General features: G+C 48.3%; 1 protein-coding gene across 3 annotated transcripts in view; it reads left to right on the top strand.

Annotated features, from left to right (window-relative positions):
- MAGI3 (membrane associated guanylate kinase, WW and PDZ domain containing 3) overlaps positions 1-19,363 on the top strand; it is a 1,411,302-nt gene that overhangs the window by 750,072 nt on the left and 641,867 nt on the right. For all 3 annotated transcript variants that reach the window (XM_078644434.1, XM_078644433.1, XM_078644435.1), the window contains exon 4: positions 137-340. In XM_078644434.1, the coding sequence (XP_078500560.1) occupies positions 137-340 (204 nt within the window). The remainder of the gene's footprint in view (positions 1-136; positions 341-19,363) is intronic.

The following is a 19,363-nucleotide window of genomic DNA, read 5'->3' as shown; positions in this document are numbered from 1 at the left end:
CTATACAGCGATGATCACTGGTTGTAAACTGCGGCATGGTGAAAAATATCTTGATTTAAATTAGTCCAAGATTCACAAGATGAGACAAGCTGATGATGTCTTCCTCCTCATCCCATATCTCCCATTTCTCATTTAGGCAACTTTTATGGCACACCCAAGCCACCGGCGGAGCCCAGCCCTTTCCAGCCGGACCCTGTGGATCAGGTTCTTTTTGATTTTGCCCCAGAATCACAGAGAAAAAGAACCACTTCGGTCAGTAAGATGGAGAGAACCGACAGCTCATTCCCCGAGGAGGAGGATGAGGAGGACAAGGAAGCAGTAAATGGCAGCGGAAACACAGGTAGTTGCTTCTGTTGGTCTGAGGTGGCATTTGTTGTGGAGTGTGTTCAGAATAGGACCCCAGAAACCAGATCACCTTTTGATATTACTTTTTCTCAATTTTGGGTGGTCTTAAACTAAAGATGTAAACACTAAATAATAGTGAGATCCGTTTAGTTGTTTTACAATCACACTTAAATGTTAAAAGAATTGGAGTGACGTTCACCATGTTAGTGTTCCTCTGAGTACTGCCAATTATTTTGACTAGGACCCCCTCCAGAGGCAGCATTCCACAAATCAGATGTAAAAGTTTTAGTTTCTTTAACCTCTGTAACATGATTTAATGGAAGTGGTGATTTTGCTGAATGCAAAGGACTCTTCATGGTGACAAGGCAGTGTAAATGGGAGAGAGGTAATGGTTACAGTAATTAAAGAATATATTTTAATAGTTGAAAGTTAACTGTTGTTTTTAAACGTCTGCCTTTAGCTATTGCATAATATATGTGTTAAAATAAACATGATTAATATCTCTTTACTTAGAAAGACTGACTGATCTCAACTCACTCAAGCTAATCCGACCTACTAGAGACTGCACATACAAGACACTCATTGAAAAACGCAAGTCATGAGACCCTCTCCAGACTTCGGTTGGCTTAGTTGAAATCACTAGCTCAGTCTACTTCTTCTAAGCTACCCACCCTCTGGGTATATCTTCTCCTCTTGGGCAGTCTCTACCTGCAGGGTCAAGCACTCCTTCTCATCCTTTAGCAGGCCAGGCTACCGCTAGACCCCTAACTTATGTGTCAAACCCTCTGGGAGACTGGCTTTCAAAGATGCTAAACCTGGCTCTCTGCAGTCCTTTGAGTACTCTGGGGAGTATACTCTTTTCTTTAGTCAGTGAAGAACTTGGAAACAAATAGCAAGGTTTGGGACCCACTTTTATGCACATTTTCTAGACAGGGAATGTTAATCCTACTGTCCGTACACAATAGCCAGTTTGAAGTGGTGCATTCTCATAGTTCACTTTTCCTTCTACAAAGCATGGACATTATTTTTGTATTCAATATTTGTTATTGTAGTTTTACATGTTTATCACAATGTGGCAAAGATGACGACATACAGTCTTTTATATAGTATCCGTTATTAGCAACAGATTATTTGGGGGTGTCACACAGTGCTGTGCCAGCCCATGTTGCTCTTCAATAATTAATACCACTGTTATAGCATTTTCGCTTAGGGACAGTCTTAATACTTAGGCAAGGCAAAGAGGCACAATGTCACATACTTCTTAACTAGGGTAGGAGACCATGGTGCTGTTACTAATATTGCACACCTTTCCAGTTCAGTGTGCAGGGCTGATCGGCTTTTCCATGCAATCATTCCATACTTTTTAATTGCCAGCCCTCCATTCTCCAATTTCCAATTGGCTCACACCTCCAAGGAGAGGGGAGAACGCCTTTGCCTACTGCGCCTTTCCCACTTGGACCAAATTACTGAAATTCACATACTGAATGGGATATATTGTTTTTCTGGCTAGCCTGAGAAGCCTTTTGTCCATTTAGTCTCCTGCTGCTGCACCCTCTGGCTCTACACTGTTTAGCTTCAGTGGTGTCTTCCACTACCTTGTACCTAATGATCTCTGCTCTCCATGCCAGTGCCGGTAGTGCATTGTTCGATAACCACTGCATCGCCAATTACGTTTCGGCTGATATAAAGGCAAGGTCTAGAATCTAGTCCGTTTCAACAGAAAAAGAGCTTTCAGAAGCACTACTGAGTGAGGTGTGGGTGTGGAAAGGGGGTGGCTCTACCTTAATGTTTATTCCCTTGAGTTCAGCTTTTGATTGGGCAGAAGTCCGCTGCTTTCTCTGAAAATAGAGTGCTTATAAAGCCCTTTTGCTTACTGTGAAAATGTATGCTCAATACAGGGCGTCTTGTTTGTTATGGGCACAAGACAATGATCAACACTATAGGCTTCACTTGTTTATTATGAAACTTTAGGACAAAGGCAGTAGGCATGGTGTGTTTATTTTGAAAAGCATATGATAAAGTCAATAGGCGGGGTGAGTGTTAATCTAGTAAAGCTTGTTTAGTGATATATTGATTCATGGAATATCACAGATTACAGCAGAAGGCTGCGGTTTCCGTGTTTTACACCCCCTGGTGACAAAAAATGCAGATAGAAAATTTGCACTGTAATAATTCGTTTTAAGCCCTTTTATGAGAGATAGTATTTTGGTTTGCCAAATGTAACTTTGTATATACTCGTAAATGTATGACTGTGTGTTTGAAGGGGTTCTGGAAAGAACGTTTACTCAGTACAGTAGACCTGAGCATGTTATAGTGGAATGCCAATTATAAAGGCTATACTCCTGATTTGTTCTCTGTGAAAAAGTTATATCCAGTGCCAAAGGTCTGATCTGTTTATTATGAAAAGTTACTACAAATGTAGCAGGCCTGGTAATTTATTGTGAAAAGCTTTTGTTAAAGCCTATATACATTTAAAGGTGCATTGGCATTACATTGTGTTACAGGCTGTACACAGTCCTTTTGTTACTTTGAATATCACAGATTACTGAAGTATGTAAGGCTTTGGGTGTTGGTTACCCCTCTGCCGACTCCTGGTGGTAGAAGTTTCACTGTGATAATCCTTGTAAGCCCCTTTTGAGATTAGTTGTATATTGTTTTGCCCATTGTAATTTTGTAAATATTTTTAATTTTATACCTTTTATGTTTAATGGTTTCCAGCTCACTTTCAGTTTAGTGGACCGGTGGTTCATTGGGAAAAGTTGTCAGATTCTATAGGTTTGATCTGTTTATTATGAAAACATATGGCAAAGCCTGCCTCTGATCATCAAAAATATGTGTTAAAGGAAAAGGCTTTTAAGAGTGAATTGCTATTCTGCTGTGCTAAAACATGGAGGCTGGTATTCTGTCACTTTGAGTTGCAAAGATTATCATAGTAGGTAAGGATTTAGGTTTTGGTGATCCATTTGAACAAGCAACGGGGATAGAAGATTTGCAACTAGGATAATTCATATTAGGCCCTATGAGGAGAGGTTCTACATTATTTTGGCATTATAATACTGCACATTTGTAATTTTATTTTATATATATATTATATCACTATATTACAATTATTATACATTTTCCAACAAGGAAACCATCAGCTGTACAGCTGATGGTTTCCTTGTTGGAAACTTTATGCTCACTGCAATAGGTCTACGTTCATTATGGTGACACAGGCTATAGCCTCATTAGGTAAACCTATGGTAGATGCGATAGGTCTGATCTGATTATTAGGAAAACCTAAGACAAAGATAGTAGGGCTCATTTATTTAAATAGAAATGCATATTTTATTTATTTACAGCCTTTTTCTATAGCATTTCTTCCCCAGTAGGAATTAGAGCGCCTTCAATAGAACTAGAACAGCATATTCAAAATATGTTTAACATAGTGGCATGAAGGTCAACCAAACTAAGAGGAAGAACAGAGTGGAGGGGAAGATGAAGAGAAGGAAATATGAGAGAAAAACATTGTGAGCAGCAAACTTTACTTAGAAGACTCAGAGACTGGACCAGTAAGTTACAGCAGGGCTCTAGTTTGAAACAAGAATCCTTTTTTTTTTTAAAAGTCTTTTTTATTAACATTGCTCATGATATTCACATCAATACAATAATCAAGTAGCATGGGGTAAGATGACATTGCAAAATACAGTGTAGTGTTAACGCAGACACAGGAATGTTTGTTCGTATTCATTAATCGGGGTCTAATCTGCCCCTCAATGCCCTGTATTTCATCCACGGTCCCCAGACCTTTTTCCATTTATTTACGCATCCCCTGGACTTGTAGCTAGTTTCTTCGGCTCGCTGGCACCAGTCTAGATCAGCCACTGGTCCCACTGCGGGGTCACCTGCGCCCCCCCTGCCACTTGCTATGTTCCTTTTTGCCACACATGCTGCCATTGCTAGCCAGATCTCGTATTTCTGGACCAGTCCAAGGCCCCTTTGATCATCAGTAGTAACCACCTAGGCTCCATCAGGACCGGGGTACTCACCACCGCTGTTATTGTGCCCACTACTTTAGTCCAGAACGGTACAATCTCCGCACAATCCCATAAAATGTGATCGAATGTGCCTTCTTCCCTGCACCCCCTAGCACAAAGGGTCGATTGACTCCTTCCCCAGACATATAAGTGGGTTCGGGGGTAATAAACCCGGTGAAGAATTTGTAACTGTACCAGTCTGAACCTGGCACGAATGGCTATTTCGCGGGGACTCTGCAGCGCATCCTGCCAGTCGTCGTCCTCCAGGGCCCCTATGTCACTTTCCCATTTTTCCCGCAGGGACACTAGGGGATCGGGCATGTTGATAAGTTTACGGTAAATTGTGGACGTGGGTATTTCCACTATGGGGTCCAGGAGGAGCCTGTCCTCCAGAGGGGAGTATTCCGGGAGCAATGTAACCCCCGCATATGTGAACGTAGGGCGTGAGTAAGCCATATGTAGTGGTAGTGCTGTGTGTCGTGCAGGTCGTATTCTTTTTGGAAATAGTTGATGGGTCGGGGGGCGTCTCCTTTCCATACATCCCCTAAATACTCAATGCCTATTAACTTCCACCCCCTGAAGCCTGTCAATCTGGTTACTTCCGGTAGCTGATCCCCAAACCATAAGAGGGTTCTACCCGATAGGGAGTCCTTCCAGCCCAAGACCTGATTCACCTCCCTCCAGCACTGGATCACTACCCCGGTGTGCGATGGCAGTTCCCTACTCCTTGCATACAGGAGTGGCTCAGAGTTACCCTCAGGCAAGACCCATCTGTCCACCCTATAGGCCGGCTCCGAACCCGCCGCATATACCCAGTCATTGACCACCTGCAGCTGTGAAGCCCAGTAGAATAATTGTACGTCTGGGAGGGCCAGCACCCCAGCCTTAAACTCCCCTCGTTAACTTGTGCAGTGCTATCCCTGAGTTGCCCCTCTCCCAGAGCAATGTCCGTACTGCCTGAAAAATCAGCTGAAATACCGGATATGGCGTATTTTGTAAAATATACAAGAGCCGTGGCATTGCCAGCATTTTAAACATTGCGGCCCGCCCCAGAAGAGATAGCGGTAGTGACCTCCAGTGGCTCACATCTGTTTCCAAACGCAGCAGTTGGGGTTCCAAATTCTTAGTGAAGAACTCTGCTCGGTCTCTGTGATGTAAATCCCCAGATACTTAAATCCACTCTCCGCGATTGAGGCCGGGCATCTAGCCGGGATCTGCAGGGGGAGCCCAGAGCGGGAAGATCAGCAACTTTGCCCAATTGATCGTGTAGCCTGAATAGCTACCAAACAATTCAAAAAGATGGAGCGCCTGCGCTATCGAATGGTATGGTCTGGCCATATACAGGACAATATCGTCCGCGTACAGGGAGATACGCTCTTCCCCCTCTTCAGATAACTCCAGGCCCCAGAACGACCTATCCCTCCGGATCCAGTGAGCCAGCGTCTCAAGGGCCAGGGCGAACAAAAGGGGGACAGAGGGCACCCCTGTCTGGTTCCCCTACGCAGGTGGAAAGCTCGGGACCCTACCCCGTTAACTCTGACCCTCGCCATCGCTCGCTCGTACAGTAGCCGCACCCAGCTGCAAAATATCGGTCCAAGGCCCAGTCGACAGAGAACAATGAATAGGTATGCCTATTTTATACTAAAGGCCATTGAGGCGTCCAGCGCCATCAATGCTGTAATGCTGTCTGAGTGTTACCTAAGCCTTCTGTCATAGATAGGACCCCATATAAGCGTCATAGATTATGACGTGTAATCCTGTGCGGCATGAATCCTGACTGATCCACATGCACTAAATCAGGCAGAACTGAGAGCAGCCGCGTCGCCTGTGCCTTGGCTAGGACTTTAGCCTCAACATTTATCAGCGAGGTCGGCCGGTAGGAGCAGCATTGATCGGCCAGCTTCCCCGCTTTGTGGATTACCACTATGGTGGCCTCTCTTTGATCCGGCGGCAGTTTCCCCACTTCACGCACCTCTAAATACATTTGCAGGAGTGGGTCAATGATAATATTTGCCTGTCGCTTGTAAATTTCTGCTGGGAGCCCATTCGGCCCCTGCACCTTACCAGACTGAAGCGTATTAAGAGCTGCGCCAATCACCAATCCCGTGAGTTCAGCTTCTAGCTGGTCACTTTGCACCTTGGACAGTGTGGGCAGTGCGAAGTCCTGCAGGAACTTCGTGCAGTCTTGCTCCGACCGAGTGGACACCGGAGTGTAGACCTTTTCAAAGTGCGACGCGAATGCCTCTGCTATATCCGTGCCTTTCAAGGCCAACTTCCCCTCACCATCCCGTACCTCGGCCACCCTGGAGCGCTCCCTGTCCCGGCGTTCCAGCCATGCCATGAGCTTCAGGCTTTTGTCACCCAGATCATATATCCTGTGTTGCGTAGCAAGGGAGTATGCTCTCGCCTCATTCTCCGCCAGAGTCCGTAGTTCCTTTTATTTAGGGACCAGCGAATGACTGTGTCTGGCCGAGGGCGTCCCACTCGCCTCACGCTCAAGAGTGGCTATCTCATTTTCCAACTGTCTAATTTGTAAGACCTCCTCTTTCTTCTGAGCACCTATCAGTGCCTGAGCTTGTCCCCTAAGAACTGTTTTGTAGGCTTCCCATAACGTTAAGTGGGATTCCACTGAGCCCCGATTTTCATCAAAGTAGAGTTGGGAACCCTCCCGAAGTTTATCGAAAATGTTTTCGTCCCGAAGTCTCCATGGATCTATCCTTGGAAAAGATGCCTTGGCGGTCACTGAGCCCCTGAGAAGAACACTCACCGGAAAGTGGTCCGAGATTCCCCTCGCCAGTATGCGGGTGTCCGCAAAGCCGCTGAGCCATTGGTGAGAACAGATGGCCCAGCCTGGAAAAGGACCCATGCCTGGCCGAGTAGACCGTGTATTGTCTGTGGAAGGGGAAGTGCGTGCGCCACAAGTCCCCAAGGCCCCGTAAGCCACTTTCCCCCCTGTGTTCCCGCCCCTCACCCGACTGGTCCAAGGCAGCATCCATAACAGAAATTGTGTCGCCCCCCAGCAGTAGCACCCCACGGGGGAGGTCTGCCAGAAAGGAACCCAGTTTCTCAAAAGTCAGGGAATGTAAACCTGGCGGAATGTAGCAGGAGCCCAAAACTAGTGTCTGTCCCTCCCATCTGCCAGCTACTGCTGCCATGCACCCGGAGTCCTCTGTCCATGCACCCTCGACTACTATAAGCAAAGTATTGCGAATCAATGTTCCCACCCCCTAGAGCCTGATGTAAAGCCCAAATGCACCACCATTCTGTACCCAAACCTGTCAAGCGCCTTGCATCTATTGCCTCGCAGGTGCGTCTCCTGCAGAAGAACCACATCTGGGGAGTGCCGCTTCGGATACTGCAATACCAGCATCCGTTTAATTTTGTTCCCCAGCATATTAACGTTCCACGTCCATATCTTGACCGGTGCCCGATCACCCATCATATGTCATGGAGCTCCACCTCTGCGGATAAACCATATTCCCCTGTGTCCCTTCATAGCAGTACCACCATGCATTATAATAAGATAGACATTGAGCAAAACATACCAACCCCCATAAACCTCCCCACAGCCCCCCAACCAACTCCTCCCTCCCTGCCTCCCTGCTCAGTGGGTCCCCAACCTCCCACCTTGAAAACTTGCAGAGTGCACGTCTGCCCATCATACCCAACACCAGCTTGCAGAGGTAACGTAAGCCCGCAGTCAACAGAAATATAGAGTTATACATGGCTAATGGAATTTACACCCATACAGAAAGATATGTTAGGTTCACCCTTTATCACATCTTTAAGTACCCCTCCCGCCCCGCCCCTCCCCACCCCTCTTCGCCATTGTTGTAGTCTCAACCATAGGAGTGGTCCCAATGAGCCAACTCTGGCTCATCCACTAACATGGAATCCGGCGACTCCGCTGGGCCCTCCTGGCCCCCACCCAAGTCCAGAGCCCAATGTCAATCCTTTTCTCCCTCCCCCAGGCCTGAGTTACCTCGGAACTTTGCAGTCACTAGAGTCACTTATGCATACTCTGTTCCTGTGCTCGGTCGTCCGGAGCCGATCCTCCTGCACTCATCACCTCTCGGCCGGACTGGCGGTGTTCTTGTCTGCGCAGGCCTCCATTTATGCCCACTGTCCTCTATCCCTCTAGCCAGTCACTGGCCTCTTCAGTCTTTTCAAAGAAGTATGCCTTGCTCCAGTCCAGGATCTTGAGTCGCGCTGGGTATAGCATCATGTACTTCACCGCTTGCTCCCGAAGGGCCTGTTTGACCCCTTCAAAGGACCTCTAGTCTCAGGTCCCCAGACACTCGCGACGCCTGCAGGATGGCATCACAATCTCTATAACTCACGATCTGCGCGATGATGGCGCGTGGGGGGGCCCCAGGCTTCGGCCTCCCTCCTAATGCGTGATGGGCCCTTTCTACCGAAAAGAAGTTGGACAGGCTCTTCGGTTGGAGATGTTTGAGAATCAAGTCCTCCACAAACCAGTCCATGGAGGGTCCTTCCAAGCCTTCCGGAACCCCCATTATGCGGATGTTGTTGCGCCTCGCTCTCCCTTCCTGGTCTTTCAGCCTGGCGTAGATGTCAGCTTGATTATTCGTTAGGGCCGCTACTTGTTCCTCGAGTCTCTTAGTTTTGGAGTTTAGGCTGCCGATGCCCGTCTCCAGCAAATTGACCTCTTCCCTCACTGAGTCTAACTTTGGCTCGAGGGTTCTCCGTAGTTCTTTAATCGCTGACATAATGTCTTCAAGCGAGGGATCAGGATCGACCTCCCCCGTGTCGCCCTGGTGGCTCCCTCCGTTACCACCCTCTTCTCTACCCATGGTCTCCGTACATTTGTCGATGTGGTTCGACTGGCCTTGTCCTGGTAGTCTGTTTCGGCCCATGACAAGGTGCCACGTTCCTTTGCGCACCCTGTGGGGAGAGTTACCAGTGAAGGTGCCGCCCATCCGTGGGAGTCTCCCGTGTTCACCCTGCGCAGGCCAGACACACTTCTGTGCGGTCCTCTCTGCTGCTTGAGCCCACCCTGGTCGTGAACTGCTGGACTCTACGCTGTCCCCTATCCCCTTCCCGGGGTTCTTTCCAGGCCAGATCAAGCCCTACACTTTCCCATTTCCCTGTGGATTTGCTGCCAGGTGACTTTTGTTCGGCCGGAGTTAGGCCTCCCGGATGGCCCCAACCGGTGCTTTACCACACATGTGTTCAGTACCTCAGATTAAGCCGCAGCTCCGCCGTCTCCCCCGCAAGGGGGACACAGGCTCCTTCCCCACACCACAGTCTGCACCGGCGCAAACCCGCGTCTCCGGGGTCCACCAGGGTGTCTCAGAGTCCAATGGTGTCACCTGCTTTGTGCGATCAGGCGTCCCCGGCCCCTCAACTGTCCAGGCCGCCGCCTCCACGCCGCTGCGTATCGTGGGCAAACGGCCGTCTGGGCTCCAAACACGACGCGCAGTCCCCCGCCGACTTCCCTGGACTCTGGTAACAGGGATCTCAAGCTCCCCTGTCCTCCAGTGCCTTCAGTACAGCTCGCCTCACAGCGCCTCTCACCTCCCTCTGCCTCCAGGCCATCACCGGCACAGTGTTCCCACCTGGTGCTGCAGACCCCAGACCCCTACAACCAGAGCCGGGGTCAGCCGCAACTCTCCGCTGTCCGCCGCCCACACAGCTCCACCGCACTTTGCTACCAGGTAACACCGCAGGCGTGCACGACCGCGCCAGCCGCTCCTCCAAGGCCGAGAGTTCTCAAGCCTCACGCTCTGCACAGGCTGGCGCCATTTTGTTCCCGCAACCCGATCGGTCCGGGCCGTTCAGTCTCGGCAAATTGCTGCCTCACGGGGAGCCTTCTGGCTGCTGCCGTACTGCCCTTGTTCTCACTGCTTTCCGACGACTTTTGGTGTCCTCACCTGAGCAGTTAATGTTGGATTTCGGGTGATTTGTTGATGACTGCTAACTCAACTCGTCTAATGTGCAGCCATCTTTCTCGGCTGCAAGCCACGCCCCCGAAACAAGAATTCTTGATTTGGCTGGGTCTTGATTCAGGAAAGTCAAGAAAATTTGTTTTTGGACTTTTTTGATTGTTATAAAGTGGGGGGGGGGGGGGGGGATTGCTGCATAATATCCTGGAGCCACCACATGTTTTTTTTTTAGAAAATCTGTTAGGTTGTGTGGCCTTCCCATATGGATAGCTTCAAATGTAAGACCGCATATTTTAGATGTGATTCTTACCTCCCGTGGGAGCCAGTGAAGTCAAATGATCTTTTATCTGAGATTACCCTAGCTGCTGAGTCTACTTCAATGGTCTGCAGGGTTTTCTCCAGGGGCACGATAGGAGGGCATTGTCTGTGTTAAGCCTAGAGTTTATGAATATATGAACGGCTGACATAAGTGGAATGATAGGGAATAGATGGTTTATTCTTTTTAATTGATGTGGATGGAAATTAGCCGTTTGGGCAAGCTTGTTTAAATGAGGTTACTGCTGTTGATGGCAGGGCTCGAGTCACGGTACCACGTGGGTGGATGGCGTCCCCCCACTTATTTTACCGGGGGACGCCGTCCCCCCTGCCAAACAGCTGGACTTCACTCTTTGGCGTCTCTGGGACGAGGAGCTCGGCACCTTTCGTGACGTCACTTCCTTTCGCGACGTCACTTCCTTTCGTGACGTCACTTCCTGTCGTGACGTCACTTCCGGTGACAGCGTCCCCCCACTGCTTTTTTTTACGACTTGTGCCCTGGTTGATGGGTAGGGTGAGTAACAGTTTCATATGTGCAAGCCAATAGGCCTTTAAGGGTGGGTTGTCATGAAATATGTTAATGCCTGCAGACGTGCATTTTCTTATAAGTAATCTCATAGAATACATTGTTATGGACTGTTTTTGTGTTGACTGCCCCCTTTGAGAAACCCTGAGGCTAGAAGATAAGCAGTGTAATAATTCTTCTTAGAATCTGTTTTGGGGAGGGGTGTGACTGAAGTATACAGGTGTGTGTGTGTATTCACTTAAAAAAATAAGATTGAAGATACGTTATAGTTGGGTATAGAATTATGATTTCAGCTTACACAAACCACAGAAATGCACTGAAAAAATCAAAGGTGAAAGCGATCTTATAGTTTGGTGTTCAAATGCGTTAAAATATGTTTAAAAAAACTTTAAAAAGCACTGAAACTCACCAGTTATAATTCAGTGAGTTAATGATAACTTACACTCCTGCCACACACTGCTTATGACCTCACATACCACATCACTCATGACATGTTAAATCATGTCAATGATGTAATTTCAGTTTTGCTTAAATGCAAAGTTTGAGATTATTACAATTCCTATTTATAATGCCACGTTTTAACCTTTGGGTTTTTTTCCAGTGAATTTATAGGTTGTTTTTAGGGCTTGGGCTCTGCGTACACTGCGCATGCAGTGTCGCGCAGCGAGAGTCCTGTTCTAGGCGTTTTGAAAATGGACCTTGAAATTCCACATAGCTCGTGCGTGTGGCTTTCCAAGGTCCATTTTCATTGGCCTTGGCGTGCGTGCTGTTTTTAAACAGAACACGCAATAGGCCATAGACGGTCGCGTAGCTCCGCCTATGGCCTATTGGAGTCTGTTACGCGCACCAGAGGCCACATGTTTTGAATTATCGCGGCTTGACAGCCGCGAAAATTCAAAACATATGCTCGCAGTGGCGCGCGCGCGAACCACTCGTGGGCTTTTTTTTTTTTTAGTTCGGGAAAAACACAAGGTGGCCACTTTCCAGACCCTGCCAGTGGGCAGCGCCCAGGCCCCTGATCAGGCGTTTCAGGATAGGAAGCTGGTCCTCTCCCGCCAGAACGGGTTCACCAGGGTCCAGAACTGCCCACAGCAGCAGCAGCAGTGGCAGCAGGTCAGGGACATCGTGTCGGAGTTGGCCACTGCCCACCCGGGCCAGGCTCGCCATCTCCATGCCAGCCTGCAGCAGAGCTACCGAAGCAGCCAGCACTCATTGGACAGCGAGGACGACGATTACTACGACAAAGACTGCCTGCCCTTCTATGAGCCGCCCGAGCTGTCAAGTGTCCAGGGGGGGACAGGACGCTCCCCCTACGGGAGAGACCACGAGGAATGGAGACTCCGCTGGGAAAGGCAGTGCCGGGGTCTCCCAGGAGACTGACCATCTGCGGAGGCAGCTGCAGGAGGCGTACTACCTGCTGATCCACGCCATGCACGTGGAGCGGCAGAGCCCCCTCCCCTCGAGCACCCCCTCCCAGGACAGCATCTGCACTCAGTCCTCCCCCCAGGTGCCGGAGAGCAAGCACTGCTCGTCCGATGAGGCCAGTCCCCAACAGGTATCGGACACTGAGTCTGCGGCCCCAGCCTTGGGGGGGGGGGGTGGCCTCCTTCTGCGGCGTCACCAGTGGAGTAAAAGTGAAGCGACTCTGGGCAGGGAGTGGGCCCCGCCGTCTCTTCACAGGTCCCTCAGTGACAGCGGGATCCAGTATGGCCCTCTGCCCCCCCGCCCGAGGGACAGGCAGGAATGTGGAGGTGGGCCGGACAGTGAGGAGGAGGAGGAGGAGGACTCCAGCTGCCGAGGAGCAGGCAGTGCGCTGGGGGCGTGCAGCTAGCGGGGCTGGCCATCCATCACGTTCGGACAAAGAGTGGCGGGGAGCGCGCCAGGCAACAGGAGGCAGCGGACAGTTATGCTCTGCTAAAGATCAGGACTTTAAACTGCCCTCGTGTGGAAAGTTTTCTTTCCACCATCGTTGATTTTTCATTCATTTTTTGTAATTTACGTTTCTGACGTGCTTTGTTTTTGGTTCTAAAATGTCAACTTGTCCCAGGCCATGTCAAAGTACCACTTACGGATGTGTGTGTTTTCTTCGTGCACTTTCCATTTCCCTATTCCAGATTGGGGAGGGGGTTCAGGGCAAAAGTGCATGTTGGAAACCAGGACCCACTCTTTGGTCACGGACAGCACAATCTCTCGGCAACCTTTGGTATAAGTGGCCCAAGTGGTGCATGCTCTCCGCGTCACTCACTACTGTTGGCAGCGCACATTATTGACATGTTTACTTTTCCATTTGTAAACCTATCAGTTGCTTCATTCAACTCCTATAGACAAACCCTGTCCTGACACCTGTTGTGTTTGTGTGTGTAGTGTGCCCGGCGTCTCAGGAGAGAGGCTGCTTCTGAGCACCAGTTCCATTGTAGGATGTAAGCGCATTCTGTCCTGCACATGTAGTTCCCTCCCTCCTGTGGACAAAGTAGTGACTCTTGCTATGCTGTCTGTGCCCATAGCTGTGAATTCTCTACCTGCTATTTGCTATTGCCTTAATTTGACATCGTTCATAAGTGCTTCAATTTGTTACACTGGCCGGTTGTGTACATTTGTGTACCTGTTAGACAGGTAGGTGTAAGGCGCGCATCTGCTAGTGAAACTCGCCACCATCTGAGTTTCATTTCCCACTAGCAGCTGAGGCGCATGTTATCACAGAGGCGCATTCAACAGAGCGCTGGCCTGTAACATCAATTATTTGGAGCGCTTAGAAATGGCCGATATGCGGTTTGAAGCGCTATATACAATTATTATTGAACAAGGGAGTTGCAATCGGCTTGACAGGGGCTTGGTTTTTGGGTGGAGGGAGGCAACTATTCCAGTTTTGAAAGCTGCTCGGGTGGAAGGGATACAGTTTTCGAAATGGACTCCGCTTTGAAACACCGCTTGCTGCCTGGATTTAAGAAACGCTTTTATGCGTCAGTGCACCAGCCATGTCTGTTTCACAGCGTTTAGTGAAACATACAAGCCTTTTTTGTTGAGATCCATTTGGTCACATCAGTGAGAGTGACTGCATGAGTGAGAGTGACTGCATGAGTGAGAGTGACTGCATGAGTGAGAGTGACTGCATGAGTGAGAGTGACTGCATGAGTGAGAATGACTGCATGAGTGAGAGTGACAGCAGAGTGACAGCATGAGTGAGAGTGACAGCAGAGTGACAGCATGAGTGAGAGTGACAGCAGAGTGACAGCATGAGTGAGAGTGACTGCATGAGTGAGAGTGACAGCATGAGTGACTGCAGAGTGAGAGTGACTGCAGAGTGAGAGTGACTGCAGAGTGTGAGTGACTGCAGAGTGAGAGACTCAGCAGTGTGAGTGTTCCAGAGAGAGCAGGGTATGCTTGTGCGCTTACACGGTGCACTGACACACAGGAGCTAAAACAAAGAACAGCTGAACACGTGTCTTGGGAGCTTCATGGAGGCAGCCGCCCTCTGTGAGGGGAGCAGCAAGGAGGGGACACCCCAACCAATCAAGCGCAACTACTCACAACCTACTGTACGATTACAACACAGGCCAAAGGGCAGAGCTAGGTCTTTTCGCATTACGTAGGGTGAGCAGAGTGTGAGTGTGAGCATTGTGTGAGCGTACAGGGTGAGCATTGTGTGATTGTACAGGGTGAACATTGTGTGAGTGTGTAGGGTGAGCAGTGTGTGAGTGTGTATGGTGAGCAGTGTCTGAGCGTACAGGGTGAGCAGTGTGTGAGCATGCAGTGTGTGAGTGTGCAGGGTGAACATTGTGTGAGTGTGCAGGGTGAACAGTGTGTGAGTGCAGGGTGAGCAGTGCGTGAGTGTGCAGGGTGAGCAGTGTGTGTGTGTGTAGGGTGAGTAGTGTGTGAGTGTGTAGGGGCAGTGTGTGAGTGTGTGAGTGTGCAGGGTACGAAAACCCGAACTACGTCCACCACACACACACACACACACCCACACACACACACACACACACATAACACCACACATATAAGAACCACACACACTCACACACACACACTCTCACACCACACTTTCACCACCACACACTCACCACCACACCCTCACCACCACACCCTCACCACCACACCCTCACCACCACACCCTCACCACCACACCCTCACCCCCACACACTCACCACCACAGACACAACCACACACACACACACACCACCAGCCGTCAGTGCACGCTTTCACCGGGCACAAACACCACCAGCCACCAGTGCACGCTTTCACCGGGCACAAACACCACCAGCCATCAGTGCACGCTTTCACCGGGCACAAACACCACCAGCCATCAATGCACGCTTTCACCGGGCACAAACACCACCAGCCATCAGTGCAGGCTTCCACCAGGCACACACCACCAGACGTCAGTGCACGCTTTCATCAAACACACACACCACCAGCCATCAGTGCACACTTTCAACAGGCACACACACCAGCCGTCATTTTACGCTTTCACCAGGCACACACCACCAGCCGTCAGTGCACGCTTTCACCAGGCACACACACCACCAGCCGTCTGTGCACGCTTTTACCAGGCACACACACCACCAGCCGTCTGTGCACGCTTCGACCAGGCACACACACCTCCAGCCGGCAGTGCACGCTTCCACCAGGCACACACACCACCAGCCATCAGTGCACAATTTCTACAGGCACACATACCACCAGCCGTCAGTGCACACATCAATTGTTAACGCATCCACAATTAACTATTGTAGCAATCACAGTATGGTGCACTTTACTTTTAAACATATTCATCTAAAGCGCAGCATGCCACCATTGCTACAATTCAAATCGAACCCACATAATTCCACTACACACCACATTCATACACTCCATAACACATGGCTAAAAGACATTGCCATTTACAATGCCATTAGCTCTAACTCAAATAAATCCGAGACCTATTGCATTTCCAATGCTTGTTTAACGTATGATGTTCATCGCCTTGCACGTTTTGGGTTCAGGACCTTTGGTCGTGCACGGCATGAGGTAGGTAAGGCACCAACCCCGAAGGCCGTGTTCGGCCTGGGGTTAGGCGCAGATCCTGGCCTGGAACCAGGCCCTGTGCCCAACCCCCTGTCACACACACCGCCTTTGGCTGTGCGCACCGTGGGTTTAGCTACTGGGCCAACCACCCATATATAGCCAAATCACGAAAGACACTCACGCCCCTCTTTTGTTTTAATGCATTTCTGATCCTGCAGGACTTTGACTGGATTCAGCGCAGCCCTTTTGCTCCCAAGAGGCACTTGCTGGAGCATGGGAGTTCCGCTGACTCACGTGACAGTCCTGTGGGATCGCAGCAATCCCACAAAATGTTTTATTTTAAATTTGGCCCCAGGAGGGGACCCTCTGGAGTCACCCCACAAGGACAGAGTACCCGTGTCTTGAAATGGGAGCAGCAATATTTCTTTAGGTCGAGCCTGGGCAGTGCATGCACTGCTGCGATGGAGTAGTAGAATATCGCTTTGAAGCCCACCCACTCTCCACCCAATATGTGTCATTGGCTTGTGTCATTATCCTTCTTAGAAGCTGTCATGCGAGTCGTTATCAGGCTTGTTGCTCCCTCCTTGGTACGACCTTGTCTGCATCCACCTCAGCTCCTTCCTGGAAAGTTTTAGGGTGAAAAAGTCAAGTGGGGCTGTGAAAAATGGTGGGGGGATGTGGGGGGGTCCTGAAAGTGTTTTTTTTCCATGCAGTTTTTCATAGGAAAATTGAACAGGCTGAACGAAACTTGTCAGAAAGCTATAGGGCATTGCTCAACCTTGGAGTTTGCCCACCAACATGGGTTTGGGTGTAGGGCATGTGCCCAAAGCTCTCTCCTGACCATGGGGGGGTTGGATGCAAGGGCTGGCCGCATGTCAGGCTCTGGGCCCTATCTCATTCCACTGGTGCAGAGTTGGCCTAGTGATAATCTATTATTTTATATTACAAAAGTGACTTTACTGTTTAGGCGTAGTAATAATATCTTCATATTTTTTGTAAATCTCTAGAAATATCCCTAGAAATTCATTTCTTAAAAAAAAAAAAGTTTGAAGTGACAGTTACATGAAAATGTCACTTACAACATAACATTTCAAACTAACTAAAAAGAAACTGAAATTCACCAGTCATAGTTAACTGAAGTAACTTTAACGCAGACCCTCGCCATGCACTGCGTATACCACTACACATTACATCACTCATGGCATGTTCAATATCAGACAGCATTGATAACCTCAATGAGGACATCTGAAATTACATCATTTGTGATAACACTGTGCATTGTGTGGCAGCCAATTATAGTTGGGTGTTGAAGTGAGATGTGAACTAATGTTTAAAAAACTAAATCCCTCTGCAATTCGCCAGTTCTAGTTTAGTGTGCTAAGTATAACTTGAGCCCCCACCATGCACTGTTTGACCTCACATATTGCATCATTCCTGACACGTTAAATTTCGTCATTGATGACATCATCCAGTCATTGTGATAGCGTACTATAGGTTTGTAGCCTAGATGTAATTCACAGCACTACACTGCACATCAGGGTTTAGCTATAGGTGGTCACTGCCTCTGAACAATGGCAACCATGGAATGGTATTATCCACAGTACATTATTGTTTTATGATTTCAAGAAGGTCAATACTTTGTTTCTAAACATGTCTTCCACACTGGAGCTTTAAAACAATAATACACTATGTGCAATATCATTGCAAGATGGCCACCCACTGCTATATATAATATGTTTTGGTATAGCAAGCATATACATGCCACGTATAGCCTGCAGCATTTTTTCTTTTTTTCTGCGTTTGTTCTTCAAATTTACCTTGCATATGTTGTTGTTTGTATGTGTGTTTTATTGTGATTGTGCAGGGATGAGAGGCAGAGTGCATGTATTCCAACTTATTGATTGCTTTATCCCATGAATGACTGAAGAGGTACTTTATTTTTTAGGCCAGTCCTATTAGCTGTACCCGTGCTTGCTTGATCAACCCTTAGTTACAGGTTTTTGTTTGCTGTCAAGTCTACCTCCTGTCAGTTGGTCAGTGTAACTAAGCACCTCCTCTTAGTAGGGCCTAATAAGGGGGAGGACTAGGACAGACCCACTCTTTGGAAACGTTTATGGCTCTCACAGGAGGTAGTTGTGTTGCTGTCGTTGTGTTGCTGTCTCCAATTAAAGCTCTTAGAATATGAGCAAACTGCAGTTTGAAGACTGTGCACCTGGCTTTTATCAGCTTTCTGCACGTAGCATTCAGAGAAGAGACAAATATGGCAGGCCATGCCTGAAAATATTCTTTCATAACAACAGAATCACTGACTCTTTCCCTTACCCACTATCAACCCAAGTGACAGTGTTTAGCAAGAGGTATTTACCAGACCCTTGATAACGGTCACAGTCGATTAACTAAGGGTGCCTGTGTTTCATCACATTGTCCTGTCTGAGGCTGCACACTATAGCTCCTAATTGCAAGCAATGCTCTTTCACTGTGTGAGAGAGTCTGTACCTCAACCTTGCGCTATCTTTTGCCAGAAGATCCAAAATGGATGCCGCTGGTCTTTCCAGCTACGCACTCACAAACAATATGTCCTGCTACTAGTAACCATTTATGGAAAACTGCATCGATGCCTAGGGTAACCATGATTATTCCTGAACAACATAAAGGTCTGCTCATTACTGTCAATCAGGAAAACAGTACTCTGCCACACTTAATGTATATGACCCAGTTCATGAGGACAACCTGGTCCTGAGTGCATCCGCATGATTGTCTTGTGTGCTGTGCTAAAAAGTATAAAGATACCAGGTAATCTACACTAGGATCGCTCTGGCCAGGAGTGCAAGTCTGAACTACTATGCAGGAACATTTTTCGTCCCAACAACGACATATCTTAAATGATTGAGGTTTCATATATGACAGGTGTGACATTTTATGAAACATCTTGTCCAAGAGACAGTATGATTCAGGAATGTAATTGTGCCTGAAAAAATCAATTTGTCCTTTTTGATACCACACAGTAGTGTGATAAATTATGGCGGCATTCCACTATGTCAGATCTCAGGTAACTTCTGATGATTCTAGGTCTATGTTAACCAAAAACGTATATGTTTGAGGGTATTCACTGTCTCCTCGTGATCTCTTTACCCACTGGGAACGATTGAAAATTGACTCTTGCCAAATGGACCATATTTTCATGTTGCCCATAGTGTTATCCATAGTCGTTTCCCACTGATTCTTCATTAAGAATCTGTTGGAAATATTGTCAT

The sequence above is a fragment of the Lissotriton helveticus genome, chromosome 5_1, assembly GCF_964261635.1.
Source record: "Lissotriton helveticus chromosome 5_1, aLisHel1.1, whole genome shotgun sequence".
Taxonomy (NCBI): domain Eukaryota; kingdom Metazoa; phylum Chordata; class Amphibia; order Caudata; family Salamandridae; genus Lissotriton; species Lissotriton helveticus.
This window is presented reverse-complemented; position numbering and strand designations above follow the sequence as displayed.